The 19,687-nt window shown below is 35.9% G+C and overlaps 1 protein-coding gene across 1 annotated transcript; it reads left to right on the top strand.

Moving 5' to 3' along the window:
- The first annotated feature begins 348 nt into the window (after positions 1 to 348).
- On the top strand, positions 349 to 19,632 carry LOC310719153 (rho GTPase-activating protein 8-like). The gene is made up of 13 exons (XM_083528603.1): positions 349 to 498; positions 6,855 to 6,929; positions 9,095 to 9,220; positions 10,654 to 10,741; positions 10,826 to 10,957; positions 11,198 to 11,284; positions 11,376 to 11,474; positions 12,422 to 12,532; positions 12,812 to 12,885; positions 13,107 to 13,184; positions 14,502 to 14,630; positions 15,116 to 15,219; positions 18,362 to 19,632. Exons 2-13 carry the CDS (start codon positions 6,890 to 6,892, stop codon positions 18,557 to 18,559), a joined length of 1,266 nt encoding a protein of 421 aa, XP_083384729.1. The 5' UTR covers positions 349 to 498; positions 6,855 to 6,889; the 3' UTR covers positions 18,560 to 19,632.
- Positions 19,633 to 19,687: the final 55 nt, after the last annotated feature.

Below are 19,687 nucleotides of genomic sequence, written 5' to 3'. Positions count from 1 at the left end.
GAGTGGGTCTTTTCCCAGTATGACCAGCTCGGCCTGTTTCAGGAGCTGGTCACTGGTCTGACCAAGTTGGATTATGTTCATTTTTTATTTAAGAAGTAACTGCTCAAACTAATCATCTAATGTCAAGGTTTTCATGGGACGTCTTTGGTGTCAGAAAGACCTGTGGCAGTGGGTGCTTTCCATAACACTCCTATTTCACTTCCGGGTGTGAAACAATCCATGTTTATGCTGTGTTTTTTTTTTTTTAAGTAGGCAGTTTTTAGTTTCGCTGTACTACAGTGTACAGCGGGGGGAAAACTCCTACTCCCTCTGCTGGCGAACAGTTTTCACACCTTCGGTCGTGAATGAGGATTTGCACCATAACTTCCCTCCAGCATTTCGAGGAACGCGGGGAGTTAATCTGAAAGTGCTCGAGTGAGCAACAGCGCATGCGCAGTGCTAAGCTACTCTTAGGAAGTCGTGTTTGTGATACGCCACGCACCTGATACAACGCTGACGGTAAAAAAACAAAACTTTTCTCTTCTTTGTCTTTTTATTTTTTTATTTTGACTTGACCTGGAACACTTTTCACACGTGTATTTTAAATGTGTTAGTGACAAAAGTATAAAATGAAGTTAGAAAGTGGCTCGACACTTTTCAATGTATTGTTCGTCAGGTGTTTCAGCTGAACCTCTTCACTCCATACATTACAGGTTTCTCAGTTAAAAGCTTACTCGAGCTGGATTTCCATATCTATCATTTGGTTTTTTACATTCTTATAAATAAATTTGTCAAGGTGTAGTTGTTTTGCTGTGTGTAAACACCGTAAACTTGTCGAATAAATACATAAATAAGTGAATGAATGGAGATGGAGGCATTGCTGCTCCTTCTTACCTGTAACATTACCTGTCGTTATTTTCACATTCAGCTGGAACATGTAGCTCTTACAGTTGATTATTAAAAAAAATTTAAGTTTAATTGTTACTGCAAATAAAAAAGGAAATATCCTGCATGTATACAGTTCATTTGCATGTAAAAAAAAACAATTGAATTAAGACATTTAGCTTTTCAGTGAGTCATATTTTGTAAACATTATGGGAAATTTTTATTTTGTATAGTGCATTTAACAGTTTTAAGATTTATAGTGATCTAAAAAAAAGGTTCAAAAGTTGTTTAAAAGATTGTGGAAGTTTAGTGTGTTTAAGTTTGTGCCTTATAATTGAAAAAGTTTATGCCTAATGAGAGAGCCAGCGGTTACTATAATCGAGGAAAAGCTCGAAGAGGAAGAAAGAACCCTTGAGAGGAACCAAACTCAAAACCATCCTCATCCAGGTTCCACTGAATGTCCATTCATTACATTTTCACAGATGTTGTTGAGATGAACTGGTCAGTAATAGGCACTTAAATGCACAACTGTTCACGCAAACTGCAGTCCTAAGCCATTGTAGTTGACTTGATATAATGACAGTCCAAATCCATTCTGAACGTTCTTGCATTGCTCAGAATCTTCATGAATCTAAAAGAGGTTACACGTTGCCTGATTCAACACTAATTTTGTAAACAATTTTAGTTCCACTGTAACTATTTCAGCCGTCCTTATCACAGTTTACAGCCATGCTGTTATTTTGTCGCACCCTGCTGTATCGAAATTCCCCATCATACCGGAACCCGTCAGCTTAAATGAATCCGTCAGGGATTTTCTAAGAGCGACAGCTCATGCTTCCTGAAAGTTCTCTAAAAGGACAGTGAATGTTGTTCTCATGTACATGTTTGTAGGTCTGATGAGAATATGAATGTGGAATAGGGTTTCATATCTTTAAAACAAATTCTTCCAGTAGGTGATTTATGAACAACCTGTAGGGATGTTCTGCAGAAGAACATTAGTAATTATGCTCAGCTTCTTGCTGAAGTTAGAAAGACTGATGTTTGAGTTGCTACCGCCTGAATTCATATATATTTATATGTCTGCATAGAGATTCTGAGGTTAATTTGGCAGTCACTGCTGTTTAATAGAGGAGAAAAGTGAACTATTTTATACAAATGATACAAGTCGGATTTTTCTTTGAGCAGTGACAGTGTTGGTTAGGATTATTAGCATGAAAGCTGAAACTTTGGACGCTGATCTGAGCACATTGGAGAGATGAGCGCTGAATCTCCATGTAAGAAATGTGCACTAAAAACATCTAATGATTTTAATTTAACGCCCAACCAAATCTGTTTTTGCCAATCACACAAAGTAGATTTTTTTTGTTTAATTCATTCATTCATTTAATTTTGTTTCTTTTTTTCTTTTTTTTTTTTTTTTTTTACAAAAGTTAGGCAGCCAGCAGTGTGTCCTTTATATTTTGTAAAAGAGTGTCAGACACATCCCGACAGCATATACTTTTATTAGTATTACTTCTAAGGTCAAATGCAAGATTAAAATGTGTACACTGATGCTAAGTTATAGGCCATGAGGCTCTTTGCAATTCAAAATGTGTATCACTTCCATATGGGGAAAATCTTACTGGGGCTTTCAGGACTATAACTTTATAAATAAATTTGTGACTCGAATAGCCGTGTCATGAACACAGCAAACAAGCTGAGAGCAACATTTCAGGCATTAGGTCATGCCTAATATTTACTCATGACCTCTGCGTTTTTGTGATCTTATCACTTGACTTTTTTGTTAAGAGAAAGAAACTAAAAAAGGGGGAAAAGCAAAAAAATTCTGCAGTTCCTCTTTCCCTGTTAATTGCATAATGTCAACTATTTTGAGGTTAATTTCTAGTTATTTTACAAACCCGATTCCAAAAAAAGTTGGGACACTGTACAAATTGAGAATAAAAACAGAATGCAATGATGTGGAAGTTTCAAATTTCAATAATTCATTCAAACTACAACATAGATGACATATCAAATGTTTAAACTGAGAAAATGTATAATTTTAAGGGAAAAATAAGTTGATAACTGATTTGAAATTTCATGGCATCAACACACCAAAAAAAAATGGAACAAGTCTATGTTTACCACTGTGTGGCATCCCCTCTTCTTTTTATAACAGTCTATAAATGTCTGGAGACTGAGGAGACAAGTTGCTCAAGTTTAGGGATAGGAATGTTGTCCCATTCTTGTCTAATACAGGCTTCTATTTGCTCAACTGTCTTAGGGCTTCTTTGTCGCATCTTCCTCTTTATGATGGAAAACAAATGTTTTCTATGGGTGAAAGATCTGGACTGCAGGCTGGACATTTCAGTACCCGGATTCTTCTTCTACGCAGCCATGATGTTGTAATTGATGCAGAATGTGGTCTGGCATTGTCATGTTGGAAAATGCAAGGTCTTCCCTGAAAGAGACGACGTCTGGATGGGAGCATATGTTGTTCTAGTACTTGGATATACAGTGAGGAAAATAAGTATTTGAACACCCTGCTATTTTGCAAGTTCTTCCACTTAGAAATCATGGAGGGGTCTGAAATTATCATCATAGGTGCATGTCCACTGTGAGAGACATAATCTAAAAAAAAAAATCCAGAAATCACAATGTATGATTTTTTTAACTATTTATTTGTATGATACAGCTGCAAATAAGTATTTGAACACCTGTCTATCAGCTAGAATTCTGACCCTCAAAGACCTGTTAGTCTGCCTTTAATATGTCCACCTCCACTACATTTATTATCCTAAATTAGATGCACCTGTTTGAGGTCGTTAGCTGCATAAAGACACCTGTCCACCCCATACAATCAGTAAGAATCCAACTATTAACATGGCCAAGACCAAAGAGCTGTCCAAAGACACTAGAGACAAAATTGTACACCTCCACAAGGCTGGAAAGGGCTACGGGGAAATTGCCAAGCAGCTTGGTGAAAAAAGGTCCACTGTTGGAGCAATCATTAGAAAATGGAAGAAGCTAAACATGACTGTCAATCGACCTCGGACTGGGGCTCCATGCAAGATCTCACCTCGTGGGGTCTCAATGATCCTAAGGAAGGTGAGAAATCAGCCAAGAACTACACGGGAGGAGCTGGTCAATGACCTGAAAAGAGCTGGGACCACCGTTTCCAAGGTTACTGTTGGTAATACACTAAGACGTCATGGTTTGAAATCATGCATGGCACGGAAGGTTCCCCTGCTTAAACCAGCACATGTCCAGGCACGTCTTAAGTTTGCCAATGACAATTTGGATGATCCAGAGGAGTCATGGGAGAAAGTCATGTGGTCAGATGAGACCAAAATAGAACTTTTGGGTCATAATTCCACTAAACGTGTTTCTGAGTGGGAGAACTTGCAAAATAGCAGGGTGTTCAAATACTTATTTTCCTCACTGTACCTTTCAGCATTGATGGTGCCTTTCCAGATGTGTAATCTGCCCATGCCACATGCACTCATGCAACCCCATACCATCAGAGATACAGGCTTCTGAACTAAGCTCTGATAACAACTTGGGTTGTCCTTGTCCTCTTTATTCCGGATGACATGGCGTCCCAGTTTTCCGAAAAAACTTCAAATTTTGATTCGTCTGACCACAGAACAGTTTTCCACTTTGCCACAGTCCATTTTAAATGAGCCTTGGCCCAGAAAAAACGCCTGCGCTTCTGGATCATGTTTAGATATGGCTTCTTTTTTTACATATAGAGTTTTAGTCAGCAACAGCGAATGGCACGGTGGATTGTGTTCACCGACAATGTTTTCTGGAAGTATTTCTGAGCCCATGTTGTGATTTCCATTACAGTAGCATTCCTGTATGTGATGCAGTGCCGTCTAAGGGCCCGAAGATCACGGGCATCCGGTATGGTTTTCCGGCCTTGACCCTTACACACAGAGATTGTTTCAGATTCTCTGAATCTTTGGATGATATTATGCACTGCAGATGATGATAACTTCAAACTCTGCAATTTTTCTCTGAGAAACTCCTTTCTGATATTGCTAATCTTAACCTAATAAGTTGCAAATTGGTCTTCCAGCTGTTCCTTATATGTACATTTAACTTTTCCGGCCTCTTATTGCTACCTGTCCCAAATTTTTTGGAATGTGTATCTCTCGTGAAATCCAAAATGAGCCAATATTTGGCAAGAAATTTCAAAATGTCTCACTTTCAACATTTAATGTTATCTATATTCTATTGTGAATAAAATATAAGTTTATGAGATTTGTAAATTATTGCATTTCTTCTTTATTCACAATTTGTACAGTGTCCCAAATCTTTTGGAATCGGGTTTGTACTTATTTAAAAGTACATAGAAAAACACAGCAGAGCTTCCGACCAGGGAGTTGTGTTGTGGGGTGAGAGGTGCATATGGAAATTTAACAGATGGACAGATACCACTAGTGCTGCAGCTATCAATTATTTTGGCGATCGAGTATTCTACCGATTGTGTGAGTAATCGGATAAAAAGTACTTTTTATTTTTTATTAAAGAGAAATACTAAATATATAAGAAAACATTAGGCAGGTCTCTTAAAACGAACAAGTCATTTGTTTTCCTTTTTGAAAAAAAAAGTAAAATTTTTATTGCTGAAATTGCATACAAGAATATCTGTGAAAACTAAACCCATTTAGTGCATTTAATTGCCACATTACATCAAAATACAAATATATAAATATCAAAATAAATTTCAAATTAATAAAAAAAAATTTAAAAAAAGGTAACCGCACTGTACGGTGTTTTCTTTGTTTTGTTTTCTAATTAATGATATTAATTTCAAATCTCATTTTCTAAAATAAACCTGTTCAGTGTCCGGTGTTTAGCTATAAATAATACCATGATGGGCAGTTATTGTTAAGCAGCTTTTATTATATGGTTCTAGTGTATACAGTTCTTTCCATAAGAATTTTGGAGGTCTGGCCAATTATTTTTTATTTTGCTATAAACTGCAGACATTTTGGTTTGAGATTAAAAAAATAAAAATAAATTTAAGTTTTTGTTTTGTTTGTTATATTTATATGTATAACTTTATACAATACCACATTTGTTTTAACCAATAAATTTTAACCAATAAATCAAGTGATCAGAAGTATTGGACTGACAGATGTTTCTTGTTGCCCCGTGGTGACTTAACAGATTGATTTTGTAAATGATAAGTAGAACATTTACTTTTAATTAGTCCTCAGGGTTTTATCATTGAGGGCTGTACTTGTTATAAAACAATAGGAAGACAAAAGAGCCGCAAGAGAAAAGATAATAAATCCGAGTTATTGCACAAGCAATGTGTTCCTGAAACAGAAAGAAACACAGGTGGGCTATCAATCAGACAAAGAATAGACTGGCAAAAATAATAAAAATAAGAGAAATTGCAGTGGGAGAACTATGAAGAAAACTTATAACAGGCAGTGATGTCACCAACAACCTCCAATAGACAGAAGTGAAGGTATCTTAAAAATATCCCAAATCCAAATACCAATTTTGGATGATAGAATATAAAATTTTTGTTTAAGGAATAATACTGGAGTGTTTGTTTGGTGGTGGCGGTTTGGGGGCAGTTGGTATATGCAGTGTAAATCCTGAAGTAATCTAAATATTAATATTAATAATAACAAAAATAAGTGTCCATGTTTACTCGGTCAAATACATTACAAGAACTGAGGACTGATTAGCATCTACAAAGTGCTTTGCTTAAATGAATGCAAATTAAATGAATTCCACTCGCTGTTAATAAAGTATTATAAGAGCACTTATTTTTTTAGCCGGTGCCTGTTTTCCGGCAGAAATTATCCTTTATTTTGTGTGTTAATGTTTGAGTGCATGCATGAGCTTGAGGAGAGAAAATGAATTATTATTCTGCTATGTCTCCCAGCAGGGTTTTTAATGAGTAATTTTAGAAACTGTGTTTATTTTGTCAGATCAAAAGTGGCTTTGGGTCACTGCCAAAAAGTAACTCATTGTTCTGTTTGCAGAATGTGACTGAGTTTAGCTGAAATAGGTCTTTACAATGATCTCAGCAAAGGACTTGGAACAGTTGGCCGAGATAGGTGAGTCCTTATTTATTTTTGTAGTTTTTACCAGTTACAATACAATAACAGTGACACATGAGCTGAAAATAACTAACTGTCAAATACCACCTTCTGACCTCAGGCCTTTAATTAATCAATATAGTCAGACCCCAACCTACGACCACTCAAAACGACATTTAAAAGATACGACGGTCACATCCAACAAAAAAACAAAAAATATATATATAAAAATATTTTTTTTTTTACTTTATTTGTACTATGTAAAAAAAAGAAAACAAATACGCACTATAGCATAGTCATTCTCCTCAACTTGGACTTACGACCGGTTTTTCGGTCCCTATCTACGTCATAAGTTGGGGTCTACCTGTACATCACAAACAAATGGCAGAAGGAATGGGACCTGCACAAAAACAGTAAATAGTATGAAATAAGCCCCAGTACTAAATGAAATGTTCTTGAAATGTTTCTGACTTGGCCACTCGAAAGGCTTACTCATAGGTTTCTACTGATAGGTGAAGTTCCTCCCTTATGTCTCTCATGTCAGGTTCCCTTGACAATTAAGCACATCTTGTTGGACTGTAACTTTTACGATACGGCTAGAAAACGATTTTATTTAGAAACATGTATACGAGGGATCTTTCCCAATGTATCACCGGAATGTGTTTTACGTTTTTTTTTGTCTCATGTGAAGCTGGAATTTCTTATATAGTAATTTAAATGTAATGGATTTGATGATTACCCATGTCTGTCATGTTTATAGCCCTGAAGCTAACATGATTTTTAAAGCATAATAAACAAACAGTGACGATTACAATGAATAAAGATGCTTAGTTCTAAAATATTAGGACACACTATCTGGAATATACTGCCATCACAATTTCTCTGTGCTTTTATGCGTCTTTAGAATTGTAATCTACAAAGACATTATGATTCTGAAGTGTGTCGTTAGATAATTGTTTACGTGTGCTTGCATTTGTAGCACAAAATCCACGCTTGCAGTGTACGTTGAGTGTATAGTCGAGTCCTGATTTGTCCATGGTGTATCTGGTGTATATTTAAGGTAACCTTTAAGATTAGAGGTATTCATTTTTCTGTCTACAAAGCATCCCTGATGTTTGGTATCGGTAAACTCTCTAATGACTTAGCTGTGATCTTACTCAGATGTTTGGAAAGAAATTAGTAATCCAAGATGATAGCAGCAACTCTCACTCCTGCCTGAGTCAGTTGTTTACTTACTGCTAAGGAAGGAAGTAGGGCCATGTGAAAGACCTAAGAGTAAGCAGGCCAATTTCTCAGAAACGGCATGCTGAATTAGGAATGCACCTTCATGCTGAGTATTATTTTTCATCTTGTTTAAGGAACAGGTCACTCTTATGAAAATATGGTGTGTATAGAGGGGACAGAGGTGAACTGATAATGAAACACATAGTGACATTGTGTACACATAGTGTTGTAGCTTTGAGTCACTATGTTCATTCAGCAAGCCGTAATGTTCCTACACATTAACACACACCGATCTTTTTAGTGAAATTTATATTCTTAAGCCTTAATAAGTGGGAATAAATAAGTCTTATTTTGTTGAATGGAAATACTTTTTTTTCTCTCCAAAAGAGGGTGCTGTAGGAAAATGTAATGTCATGTGTATGTGATTTTTTTGTTTTGTTTTGTTTTTTCTTTTTTTTTTTTTCTTTTGTTGAACAAAATAATTGTTTTTGTGGTGTCTAGGTTTAACAGGTAATGGAAGAAGTGTTTCTCTATCTTCTCTCTCATACAGTAAAGTCAGAGCATAGTCAGATAATCAGAAATGTCAGTGATGTGATTCCACCTTATCTCACAAGCCACAGACCACCACTGGTCATTTCCTTTTTCTCAAAACAAACAAACAAAAAAAAAAAACCCTGAAATTGTATTTATAGCCTGCTTCCTGCCCCTGTTTCCATCAGTAAGTAAATACTGATTCACTACACAGATAATGGCAACTGTCTAGGCTCTGAAACTTAAAACAAAACATTGGACTCTTTGTAAATAAACAAAAAGAGCATACACGTTTTTACCTCGTGCATAATCTTTTTCAGGAATGGTGTATTTTATTTATGTATATTTATGTTTGTAATTTTGTTACAGATATTACGGAACATCAAGCGATATTATAATAATATCCGATGCTGTCTGTTAATTTTTAGAGCTGCAGAAGGAAGAGGAAAATCAGGGGCAATTATGCCCTTTAACGCCATCCAGTGGAAATGCTTGTCAAGACACATCACATCCCTATTATGATGTTGCGAGGCACGGAATCCTCCAAGTTACCGGTGACTTGATTTGCTTATGCTCATTTTAATTGCACTCTCTCATCATGCACATTTCTTTCACACATCATGAGCATCTCTGCTCACGTTGTTTCCTTTAATGATCAAGGTCAAGACTTTCCCGCCTTAGTATGCAGCACTGTCATCTTAGGGCAAAAAATGTGTCTGTGATGGATTTTTAAAGAGGTTTGACTGAACTAATTGGGTTTACTCAGCATTTTAAATGCATCAGACAACACAATCCATGTTTTATTATGCATATGTTTCTCCTGTAGTTCTAACAAATTGCTATTAACTATTTATTTTCTAATCATACAGTCTTTGTTGATTTCTCATGATTGTTTTATGAAGAATGGAATACTAGGATAATTACACACCTCCGATCTAAACTTGTGTTCTGTATAAATTAAATGCAGTTTACACTTTAGGTCTTTAATGCTTGTCTTGTCTAGATTGTGTTTCGACCAGGTTTTAATATTAACATTTGTTTACACTTTGGTCAAGTGCAAATCTTAATGTAGTCACTTTTAAATTGAATGGCAAGTGATTTGTAGATGAGCGAATAAACCTTGAAATCTAATTTCCTCTTTTTCATTTGCAGTTAATTTGGATGGATAATGGTGGATGGAAAATGGATTTTAGCATTTTATTTTTGTTTTTAGCTTTCTAAAGATCACCAAACCCTTACTATTGATTGGCCATTTGCATTCCGGTTTATTGTACTGTGAATGTTATCAGCGTACACTTTAGCAGGCTCAGTGTGATCAGATTAACAAAAAATGATATCTTGACTTCATTTACACTTTCATTGTTTTATATGAATATTCGCTTATCCAGATAAATTAAGCCGGAGTGGGAAAATCAAGGATGATTACATTTTTGGCCAATTTTTTTGAATTTCTTTTTCCCCCTCAAAATCATAACCCTAATATTCAAATGATTATTTTGAAAGCAAATCTAAGCAGAAATATACATGTATTTAATTGGCTACAGAAAATGGAGATTTATTTAATGTGATTTGTATGTAATAAAAAATATGACTTTTTTTATTTAAATACTTTAATCAGCTTCTAATTTTCAGATAAATGGGTAAAACAACAACGTCCAACTGTCATCATATGTATATGTATACATACATACATACATACATACATACACACATACATACACATATATATATATATATATATATATATATATATATATATATATATATATATATATATATATATATATATATATATATATAAATACATTTTTTTCTTAAATCTAAGCTAAAATAATTACTCAAAATGTAATTGTATTTTAATTCAAAAGCAGAATTGCTTCGTTCCTGGTGATGGCGCTTAAACATTTCCATTTCCATTCTGTTTTAGCTTAGAGTGTCATTATTAACAGGAACCTCTTGAATAATAGTGTGTGCATGTGTCTTTTAGGTGATGATAATTATGGCAGAAAACTGATCATTTTCAGCAGTTGCTGCATGCCTCCGTCACATCAGCTCAATCACCATCGATTACTGGAGTGAGTATTCTCTTTATAATCTTTTCTTTCTCTATTGAAATTGATGTCATTATTTTGTAAGGTGTTCATTTGACTCTTTTTCAGGTATATGAAGTATACGTTGGACCAGTATGTTGAGAGTGACTACACTGTAGTTTACTTTCATTACGGTTTACGCAGCATCAACAAACCCTCTCTGAGCTGGCTCCGAAGCGCCTACCGGGAATTCGACAGAAAGTGAGCAACTTAAATGCTTTCACACACTCATCTGATTAACTAGTCCCTAGTGGTCTTTCGTTTTTAATGAACAGTCAACCAGCTTCACAGAACATGTTCAAGCCCCGAGTTTTGTAACTGAGTTACCATAATGGGGAAAATTAGAGCAGATTTGGTGGTGTTTCTGTCTTGAGAGGTTCAAATGTTGTTTTTCCTTCTTTCTCCTTTGGTTTTCTTTATTTTCATCTGCATCTATTTCAGGTATAAGAAGAATCTTAAAGCCCTCTATGTTGTTCACCCCACAAACTTTATTCGGATCCTATGGAATGTATTTAAACCCCTTATAAGGTAGACAGATTTTCCTAAATATATCATGCTTGTATAATTCTATATATCGGTGTTATTTATTTATTTATTTTTAATTATTTTTTTCACTCAGCCATAAGTTTGGCAAGAAGCTAACCTATGTGAACTATCTGGCAGAACTTAAAGAACATGTCAACTATGAGCAGCTCATCATCCCACCTGCTGTATTGAGGTCAGAAGCAAAATGTTAATCAGACGAAAATATAACTTTATGTGAAAGTGCACAATGTAATACCGTTGCCTTTTTAAAACACCACCTTTGTTGAAACGGTGACATTTACAGAGAAAAATGTGGAATCTCTTGTGTGAACTCGGAGCACTCTGCAGATCGAACATTTTTTCCTGCTAACATTTACATTTACTCAGCCTAACAAGGAAAAGAACAAGCAGATCCCAGACCTGACTGTGAATATAATGAATATTTATTCGATCAGACTCGGAGGGTTGCTGCTGTACCTTTGGGGAAAAAATACTACATTGAATTAGACTTTTTTTTACCACCTGTTTGCATGGTTTAATGGTGAATATGGTTGAAAAATTGGGGAGATTTTTATTCGTTAGCCAGTAGTAATTAGTTTGTATCTATAAATGAATATGTAGCTTTGAAGTGGTTATGATGTTTAGCACATCATCTTGGGTTAGAATAACCCACGCTGCAGAACGAGGTTTAGTGTAGCAAGGGTATTGTGAATGTTGCATTCTGATCTTAACTTTAGCATCATCCACTGAGAATGTGTCTGCCACGTCTGATGAACCTCTGATATTCTCTAAATGACAAGCCATGCTTTTACTTACACTGAGCAAATAATTACCGAAAACGTGAATGTTTTGCTAGTTTTGGCAGCAGAATCTTGTGCAGACTTGCTAGATATTTAAAGGAACGTTTTTATCACCTTAAATACTGTTAATAATATCAGAAATGCAACAGAAAAGGGAGAGTGAATCTCTCCACTTGGGCAGATGTTTAGTCAATCAGGATTTTCAATACTACAGATACTTCAATACTATTCAATACTATTTGGTTTATTATAATGTAAGAAACTATTGGATTCAAAGGTTTATGTCGATGCTTTGCCAAGTATCAATGTCTTGAGAATTTACTATCCATTAACTGTTCAGGCATGATGATGAGCTCTGTGCTGCTCAGAAAGGAGGACCAGCTCTACCTGCGAAGGCTCCACCCCCTAGGCCTCCTCTGCCCACCCAGCAGTTTGGTGTGAGCTTACAGTAGTGAGTAGATTTATCAGAGATTTGTGGCAAACATTAATATATAATCGGTGATTAGTTATATTGACTCAGTGATGATAAATAAAAAGGGACTAAAAGTCTTTCTTTAAAACCAGTTATTTGCTTATTGTTATATTTCATTATTTGCTGTATCTCTGGGTTAGAGGCAAACTTTTTATATATATATATATATATATATATATATATATATATATATATATATATATATATATATATATATATATATATATATATATAAATAATTTTTTTTTTTTTTTTTAGCATTCGAGAGAGAAACAATGGTGTAATGATTCCTCCTGTGATGTCTCAGACTGTATCCTACCTCAAACAGAAAGGTAAGATCAGAAATTACAATAGTTAGATGTTTGTGTACTGGATGGACATTATTTGCTATACTGCATGTTCACATCAGTATTCTGACAGCTATATTTCCCATAGAAACCATACACAAAGAAAAAAATTTAATACAATATTTCTAATATATTAATATAGGAATATTTTAAAGTTTTCAAACATTTTAAGTTTACCCTCTGTCTCTTCTCTCCATCTCCCCCAGGACTAAAAACAGAAGGGATCTTCCGAAGGTCAGTCAGAGTGCAGCTCATCAAGGACATCCAGAAACTCTATAACCAGGGTAAGCGCTCTCTCTCTCTCTCTCTCTCTCTCTCTCTCTCTCTCTCTCTCTCTCTCTCTCTCTCTCTCTCTCTCTCTCTCTCTCTCTCTCTCTCTCTCTCTCTCTCTCATCGCCTGGAAAAGAAGATCAATAGGGCTCAGTCTCCTCTGACGATTCTTGATAGCATCACAGGCAGCACGTCGCCTGCAGAACTCTCCATTAAGATAGTGTCCGTTTCGACTTTCCACTTCATTAACTCCTCCAATTACCTGTGGAGATCCAACACAATATTCTGCTCATACCCTTCTCAGTTTTGAGGTTATGATTATACATCTTATTGAGGCAATTTATGTTTGATACTAATAGTAGGCCATTCTAAGGCTTTAACTAAATGTTTAGTTGTTACAAAGATCGAAAAATCTTTCGTTTTGTCCTTCCAATAATTATTTTTCCAGAGGAGAATTTCATCAGTCAGCAGGCGTATTTCTAATGTTTACAGCTTTACTCATTTAACTATTTCATTTAAACAAATACATTTGTTAAAGCATATCTCTTTACAAAAAAGCTGACTTAGCACAATGTTACTATTCTTACTGTAATGCAGTGTTTATAAACTGTAGTCTTTGTTTAAGAAAAAAGGAAAGGAATACATATTTTTATTTCTATAATTAAAACATTTCACATATATTTAGATTCAAATATGTATAATGTGATCAGGGATGGTTTTAGTTTCTTGTTATACTGTACAGATATCACAAGGGATATCACAAAACAGTCAGGTTTTACTTTTGGATCCTAAAGACGAAAGTGCACCCTTGTTTTTTCACTCGCCATTTTCCTGCAATATTTTCGATCAATCAAAAATTCTAATAGTGCACTCAACATTCCACAAATGCATTGCGGCTATACACTGCTATTACACAAACTTATGCCAGAGAAGCTACTGTGTATAAGATAACAAACTCAGTGGCCCTAACAGAGCTACTGGTGTGATCCTGAAGCTTTGGAAGCTAATGTTGTTGACAGACTAAAGCACTGCTTTTTCACTGTCTAGGTAGAACAATTTTACTGTATTGCTACATAGTTTAAAAGTTGAATACATGTGTATACAGTTACAGTTATGTTTCAAATGTTAATTAATCAAACATCTTTTTGTCAGTACATTAAAGCGATCCAAAATTGTCAGTAATATAAATGCAAATGCTGTGGAGGGGGAAATGAGGTTTAAAAATGCTGCACTTTTTTATTTTTATTTTTAAACAGGGTAAGTCCATTGTACAATACTTTATGGATTGTCTCCCTTCCTCCTCACTCTTTTCTCTTTCTGTTTTGCCCCAGGCAAGCCGGTTAGCTTTGAGCAGTACTCTGATGTTCATGTCCCTGCTGTGATCTTGAAGACGTTTCTTCGGGAGCTGCCAGAGCCTCTGTTCACCTTCACATTATATAACCAGATACAAGATCTTACCAGTAAGTTTATAGAACTAGGATTTATTCTGACTCACTGCACTACATTTATCCTCCAATTAAAAAATATAATAAAATACAGGAGAGATGTGCGATTGAGGAAATCACATCTGTGCCACATGATACCTGTTTGATTCAGAAATAGTTTTATTAAATTTTAGATAAAGGACTGACTCTGTGTTCAATATCCAGTAAGACTCAAACTGCTCGAGTTCTTTTAAAGGCTAGTCAGTTTTTCTTTTTTTATTAATAATTAATTGGTCACTCATCTCACTAAATAGCAGATCTACGAGATGTGGGAAAGACAAGTAAATGGAATTCAGTGAGATAAGTAACTTTATACCTTCTGGAGGTAATGGCAATAGTCCAGGATTATTTTGTACTGCTAGAAATAAGGTCTTTGGTGTATTGTGACTTGTGAAATTATATACGGATATTTCAATGGGAATGTCTGGCTTTTCTAAAATAAGGCACGTTTTTTTTTACAGAGGTGGAGAGCAGTTTGCGGGTTTCAAGGTGCAAGAAAATAATGGAGTCACTTCCAGAGTACAACTTCATCGTTGTCAAGTACCTCATCTGTTTTCTATATATGGTAAGAGGATAAACCTTTTTTCTGGTTCTACATAACCAACATTTGAGATTATTATAGATCCAACTCCAGCTTCTCCATGCCAGAGCCTTTAACACTTAAAGAGATCCAATATCCAAACTCCACATGAAGTGAAATCCGATTGGGACTGGCACGTATTTAGATGGTTCGGGATGTTTGCGGGTTGGCATCTACTTCTTTAAAGGTCCACAATCTTCATGAGGTTGGACGTGACTGGAGCTGGCACAATCTCAGGATGGGTAAAGAAAGGGAAGCAGTGGAGAGAATTAGCGTAGCTGCTGTTCATAATATTAGCAAGCACAAGTTGATAATGTGCATGTGATCAGATGTTCTGGAGCACAAGGTTATAATATGTAATGTGTGTTAAGTGTAGGCCTTGCAAAAGAGTTCCTTTTTTAATCTGCACTTAAACTGGAAGAGTGTGTCTGAGCCCCGAACACTGTCAGGAAGACTATTCCAAAGTTAAGGAGCTAAATGTGAGAATGCTCTACTGCCTTTAGTGGACTTTGCTATTCTGGGAACTACTAAAAGTCCGGAGTTTTGAGATCTCAAGGAGCGTGACGGATTGTAGCATGTTAAAAGACTGGATAGATACATAGGAGCCAAACCATTTAGGGCTTTGTAAGTAAGTAACAAAAGTTTTAAGTCAATTTGCAACTTAACAGGTAGCCAGTGTAGGGATGATAAGATTGGGGTTATATGGTCATATTTTCTCGACCTTGTGAGAACTTTGGCTGCTGCGTTCTGGACAAACTGTAGCTTGTTTATTAATGATGCAGGACATCCAAATAGTAATGCATTACAATAGTACAGTCTGGAGGTCATGAATGCATGGACGAGATTCTTAGCATTAGATATAGACACGTTTCTTAGCTTAGCAATATTTCTAAGGTGGAAGAAGGCTGTTTTTGTAATATGGTGGATATAATTTTCAGAAGACATGTTGCTGTCTAAAATAACTCCCAAGTCTTTTACTGTTGAACTAGTATTTACAGTACATGCTTCTAAACGCAGGTGAAAATGCTGGAGCTTTTGTGCACTGGTTTTATCACAATGTAATAATAGAAATGTATAAGTCATCCAATCTTTTAATTCTCTAACACCCTCAGTTTAACCAGCCAATTGAGTGGTATTGTCTGGTTTTGATCAGATATATAGCTGGGTATCATCAGCATAGCAGTTGACGCTAATCCCATGCCTTTTACAATTTTCCCAAAGGAAGCATGTATATTGTGAAAAGCAGGGGTCCTAGAACTAAACCTTGTGGCACCCCATAGTTTAATTGCATTGACCTAGATAGTTCTCCAAATCAGACAGGTAGGATTTAAACAAGCTTAATGCCTGTCCCTGAATACCAATGTAATTCTGTAAACGATCAAAGAGAAAGTCATGATCTATAGTGTTGAATGCAGCATTAAGATCTAGTAAAAATAACAGATGTAGCTTCGGTCTAAAGCTTAAAGCAGTGTAATTTTGAAGCGTTAGGTGAGATCGGATCAGTAGATGCTGTCAGAGGTTGGACCTCCAAAATTTGTTTTTCTAATACGTAAAATTTTTCCGGTGAAGAAATTCATAAAGTTATCACTACTAAACTGTGATTGAATACATTGTTGTTAATTTAGCCACTGAACTGAAAAGGAACCTGGGGTTGTTTTGTTGTTTTGTATGAGTTTAGTGCCTGTCTATAGCTGAGCATACTGTCTTTATACGCAGCCAATCAATATAATAATCGAACATGCGGATCATGAATACGGATGACCCCTAATGAGACAAGCCGGAAAAAAATTTAGAATGTAATTTAATCCTGTACTGATTATTACAAGCGGAATCAATAAAGGCATTCCGCATGATGCGTTCCTTGCAATGAGATTTTTGTGTAAGAAAAGGTTAGAGGTTACGTTACAGAGTTAATCTGTTTAAATGAATTGTAAGGCTGGATAGGCGTCAAATGATTCATTTGAGGCAGGTAATAGACTGGCTAAAGTATTATGCAGCATGCAGGGTATTAATCTTCGTGTCATTTGTTTAAAAATCATACTTGATGGCATTTTGCTGGGAGAGAAATACATTAAAAAGCATATACTTTTTTTTTCTTTTCTTTTTTTTATGGGGCTCATAGGTTTTATATAGACACTCGGCTTACCGAAATTTCAGCAGAAACCTTAACTGAGGTACATGTAACACGCATTTACAGGATGTGTGGGTATTAAACAATTATTACCAGGGGAGACTGTATAAATGACTTCCTATCAGGACTAGGGTTGGGAATCTATTCCTCAGATTAATCAATCTGTGGTTAAAAAAATAATAAAATTCACACATTCCTGGTATGCACAAGTCGTCATCATCATCCTTAATTCATATGGACAGATTTGCAGTTCAATGAGGTTGAGGAGACCCCCCCCCCCCCAACCCCCACCACCTGTACAGCAAAACAGAGTAGTCTTCTTGCAGACATTCCCTGGGGCATCGTTACTCACCATGATATGCAAATGTTTAATCAGAGGGAACGGAGCATAATTACGTACAATGAATCTGTGCACATCTCAGGACCTTTAACATACAAACCACCCAAATGGTCCAGGTGCTCCAGCCGTCTGAGCTGCTATAAATAGATCGAAAAAATACATTTTAAACATTGTATGGAGTAGTCTTTAACTACCAGTGTCTGTTTAAAGACGTTTTAGTGCACAATCCTAAAGCTGTATGTAATTTTCTAATCAGCTGCATGTAGTATGTAATTACTCTGCATTAAAGTTATATATAATCAGGCACGCTAGACTTTCAGGATTATATATATTTTTTTTAATTATTAATACATAAAAGTGGGTTTCAACCGGATAAGACCATGTTAAAACCAAATCTGATTGTGTGCGTAGAGACACTGCTGACCTGTCTTTTTTCTTTTTTGTCTTTTTTCCCCCAGATATTATATGATTGTGATTTTTCTGCGATACAGTTAGAATCTGTGTTTCTTCATCTAATATTTTCTGAGGAGGTCACGCCATGACTTATTCTCCTCTCCTACCGGTCACATTTGCTCACGTGATATGAATTTGCCGATCAAAGTGCCCAGTGAACTCAGTTTTGTATATATTGTTAGTCATTACTTTTCTCTCTGTAGGTGTCTCAGGAGAGCATCTTTAATAAGATGAGCTCCTCTAACCTGGCGTGCGTGTTTGGGGTGAACCTGGCGTGGCCTCGTAATGGTGGCGTGTCTCTGAGTGCCATCACACCGCTCAACATATTCACAGAGCTTCTCATCGAGCACTACAATGCCATCTTTAGCTCCCACTGCCCTCCACAGCAGGTACTGCCCTGACTGCTCCACACACTCCACAGTGCCTCACACACTCCCACTACAGCTCACAGCACGAAGCCTAACATCTGACCTAGTTGTTATTGCTTGTGCCACTGGAATGATGTATCAATTCTCAGAGACCTGTGGAGTTCTGGTGCAAAAAAAAAAAAAAGTGTACTCTCTGTACTGTCCTGTGGGCTAAACACTAAGACTGCACATTGCGTATACTGCACAACAATAACACTAAGACACACAGAAGTTGTTTTGTTATAGTGAATGGATTTACTTAGTCAGGTTTTAGCAAACACAGTTGAAGACATGCTTTTAGTGGCACTACGAATGTTATTTTAACGCCATGCACATCAATAGCTCAATAATTTAAATAGCTTTAATCATCCCGTTTTAAAATGTGCCTTTTAACATGCACACACATCTGTGTTCACAAACACAGGCACACCCACTCCGACTGTGTAAACACAAATCAAAGCGAATTTCCGCCTAAATTACAACAGCACTCGAGGTTGCCATGGCAACCGTTCAATAGAGGTGTCATCTCAAAGGCCTGAATCGTAACCGCATTGAGCTGTTATGGAATTCCACTAATGAGTTATATAGACCTGCTACATGTGACCTGATGCCAGATGATCGCTGTACAATAACTAGCTGCTCAGTACTGATCTTTATTCCTCATCCTTCAATGGTTAGTTCATTTCACGAATACAATTTTGCTTATCATACATATTAAGGGTAAAAAAAGCAATATGTTTGTATTAAGGTCAAAGATTTTTTTAACCCCACCCCTGATGCTAGAACACCATTATCGAGGTATATAGCAGTCAGATTGTAATGTTTGTCAATAGGTTATTAAAATAATTTGTATGTAGGGTTTGTTACAGTTTAGTGCAGTTAAAAATGGACTTCCTAATCTGTATATATTTGTGTCTGGTTTTATACCGAATTTATACACCTGTACTGTTCTGTGAATGGTCACTGTTTCTGATAATGTGAATTTCACCTTGGTGATAATGTGTTAAACTATTTTAATAGATAACATTTTAAAATGAAAACTTAATAAAGTTTCTCAAATCATCTTATATTGTTTTGTTTTTTTTTCTTCCTTCATGTGAAAAGGGCAGAAACATATCCGAG

The sequence above is a fragment of the Silurus aristotelis genome, assembly GCF_946808225.1.
Source record: "Silurus aristotelis genome assembly, chromosome: 24".
NCBI classification, from domain to species: Eukaryota; Metazoa; Chordata; class Actinopteri; order Siluriformes; family Siluridae; genus Silurus; species Silurus aristotelis.
The sequence above is the reverse complement of the archived record's forward strand: the minus strand, read 5'-3'. Positions and strand labels throughout refer to the sequence as shown.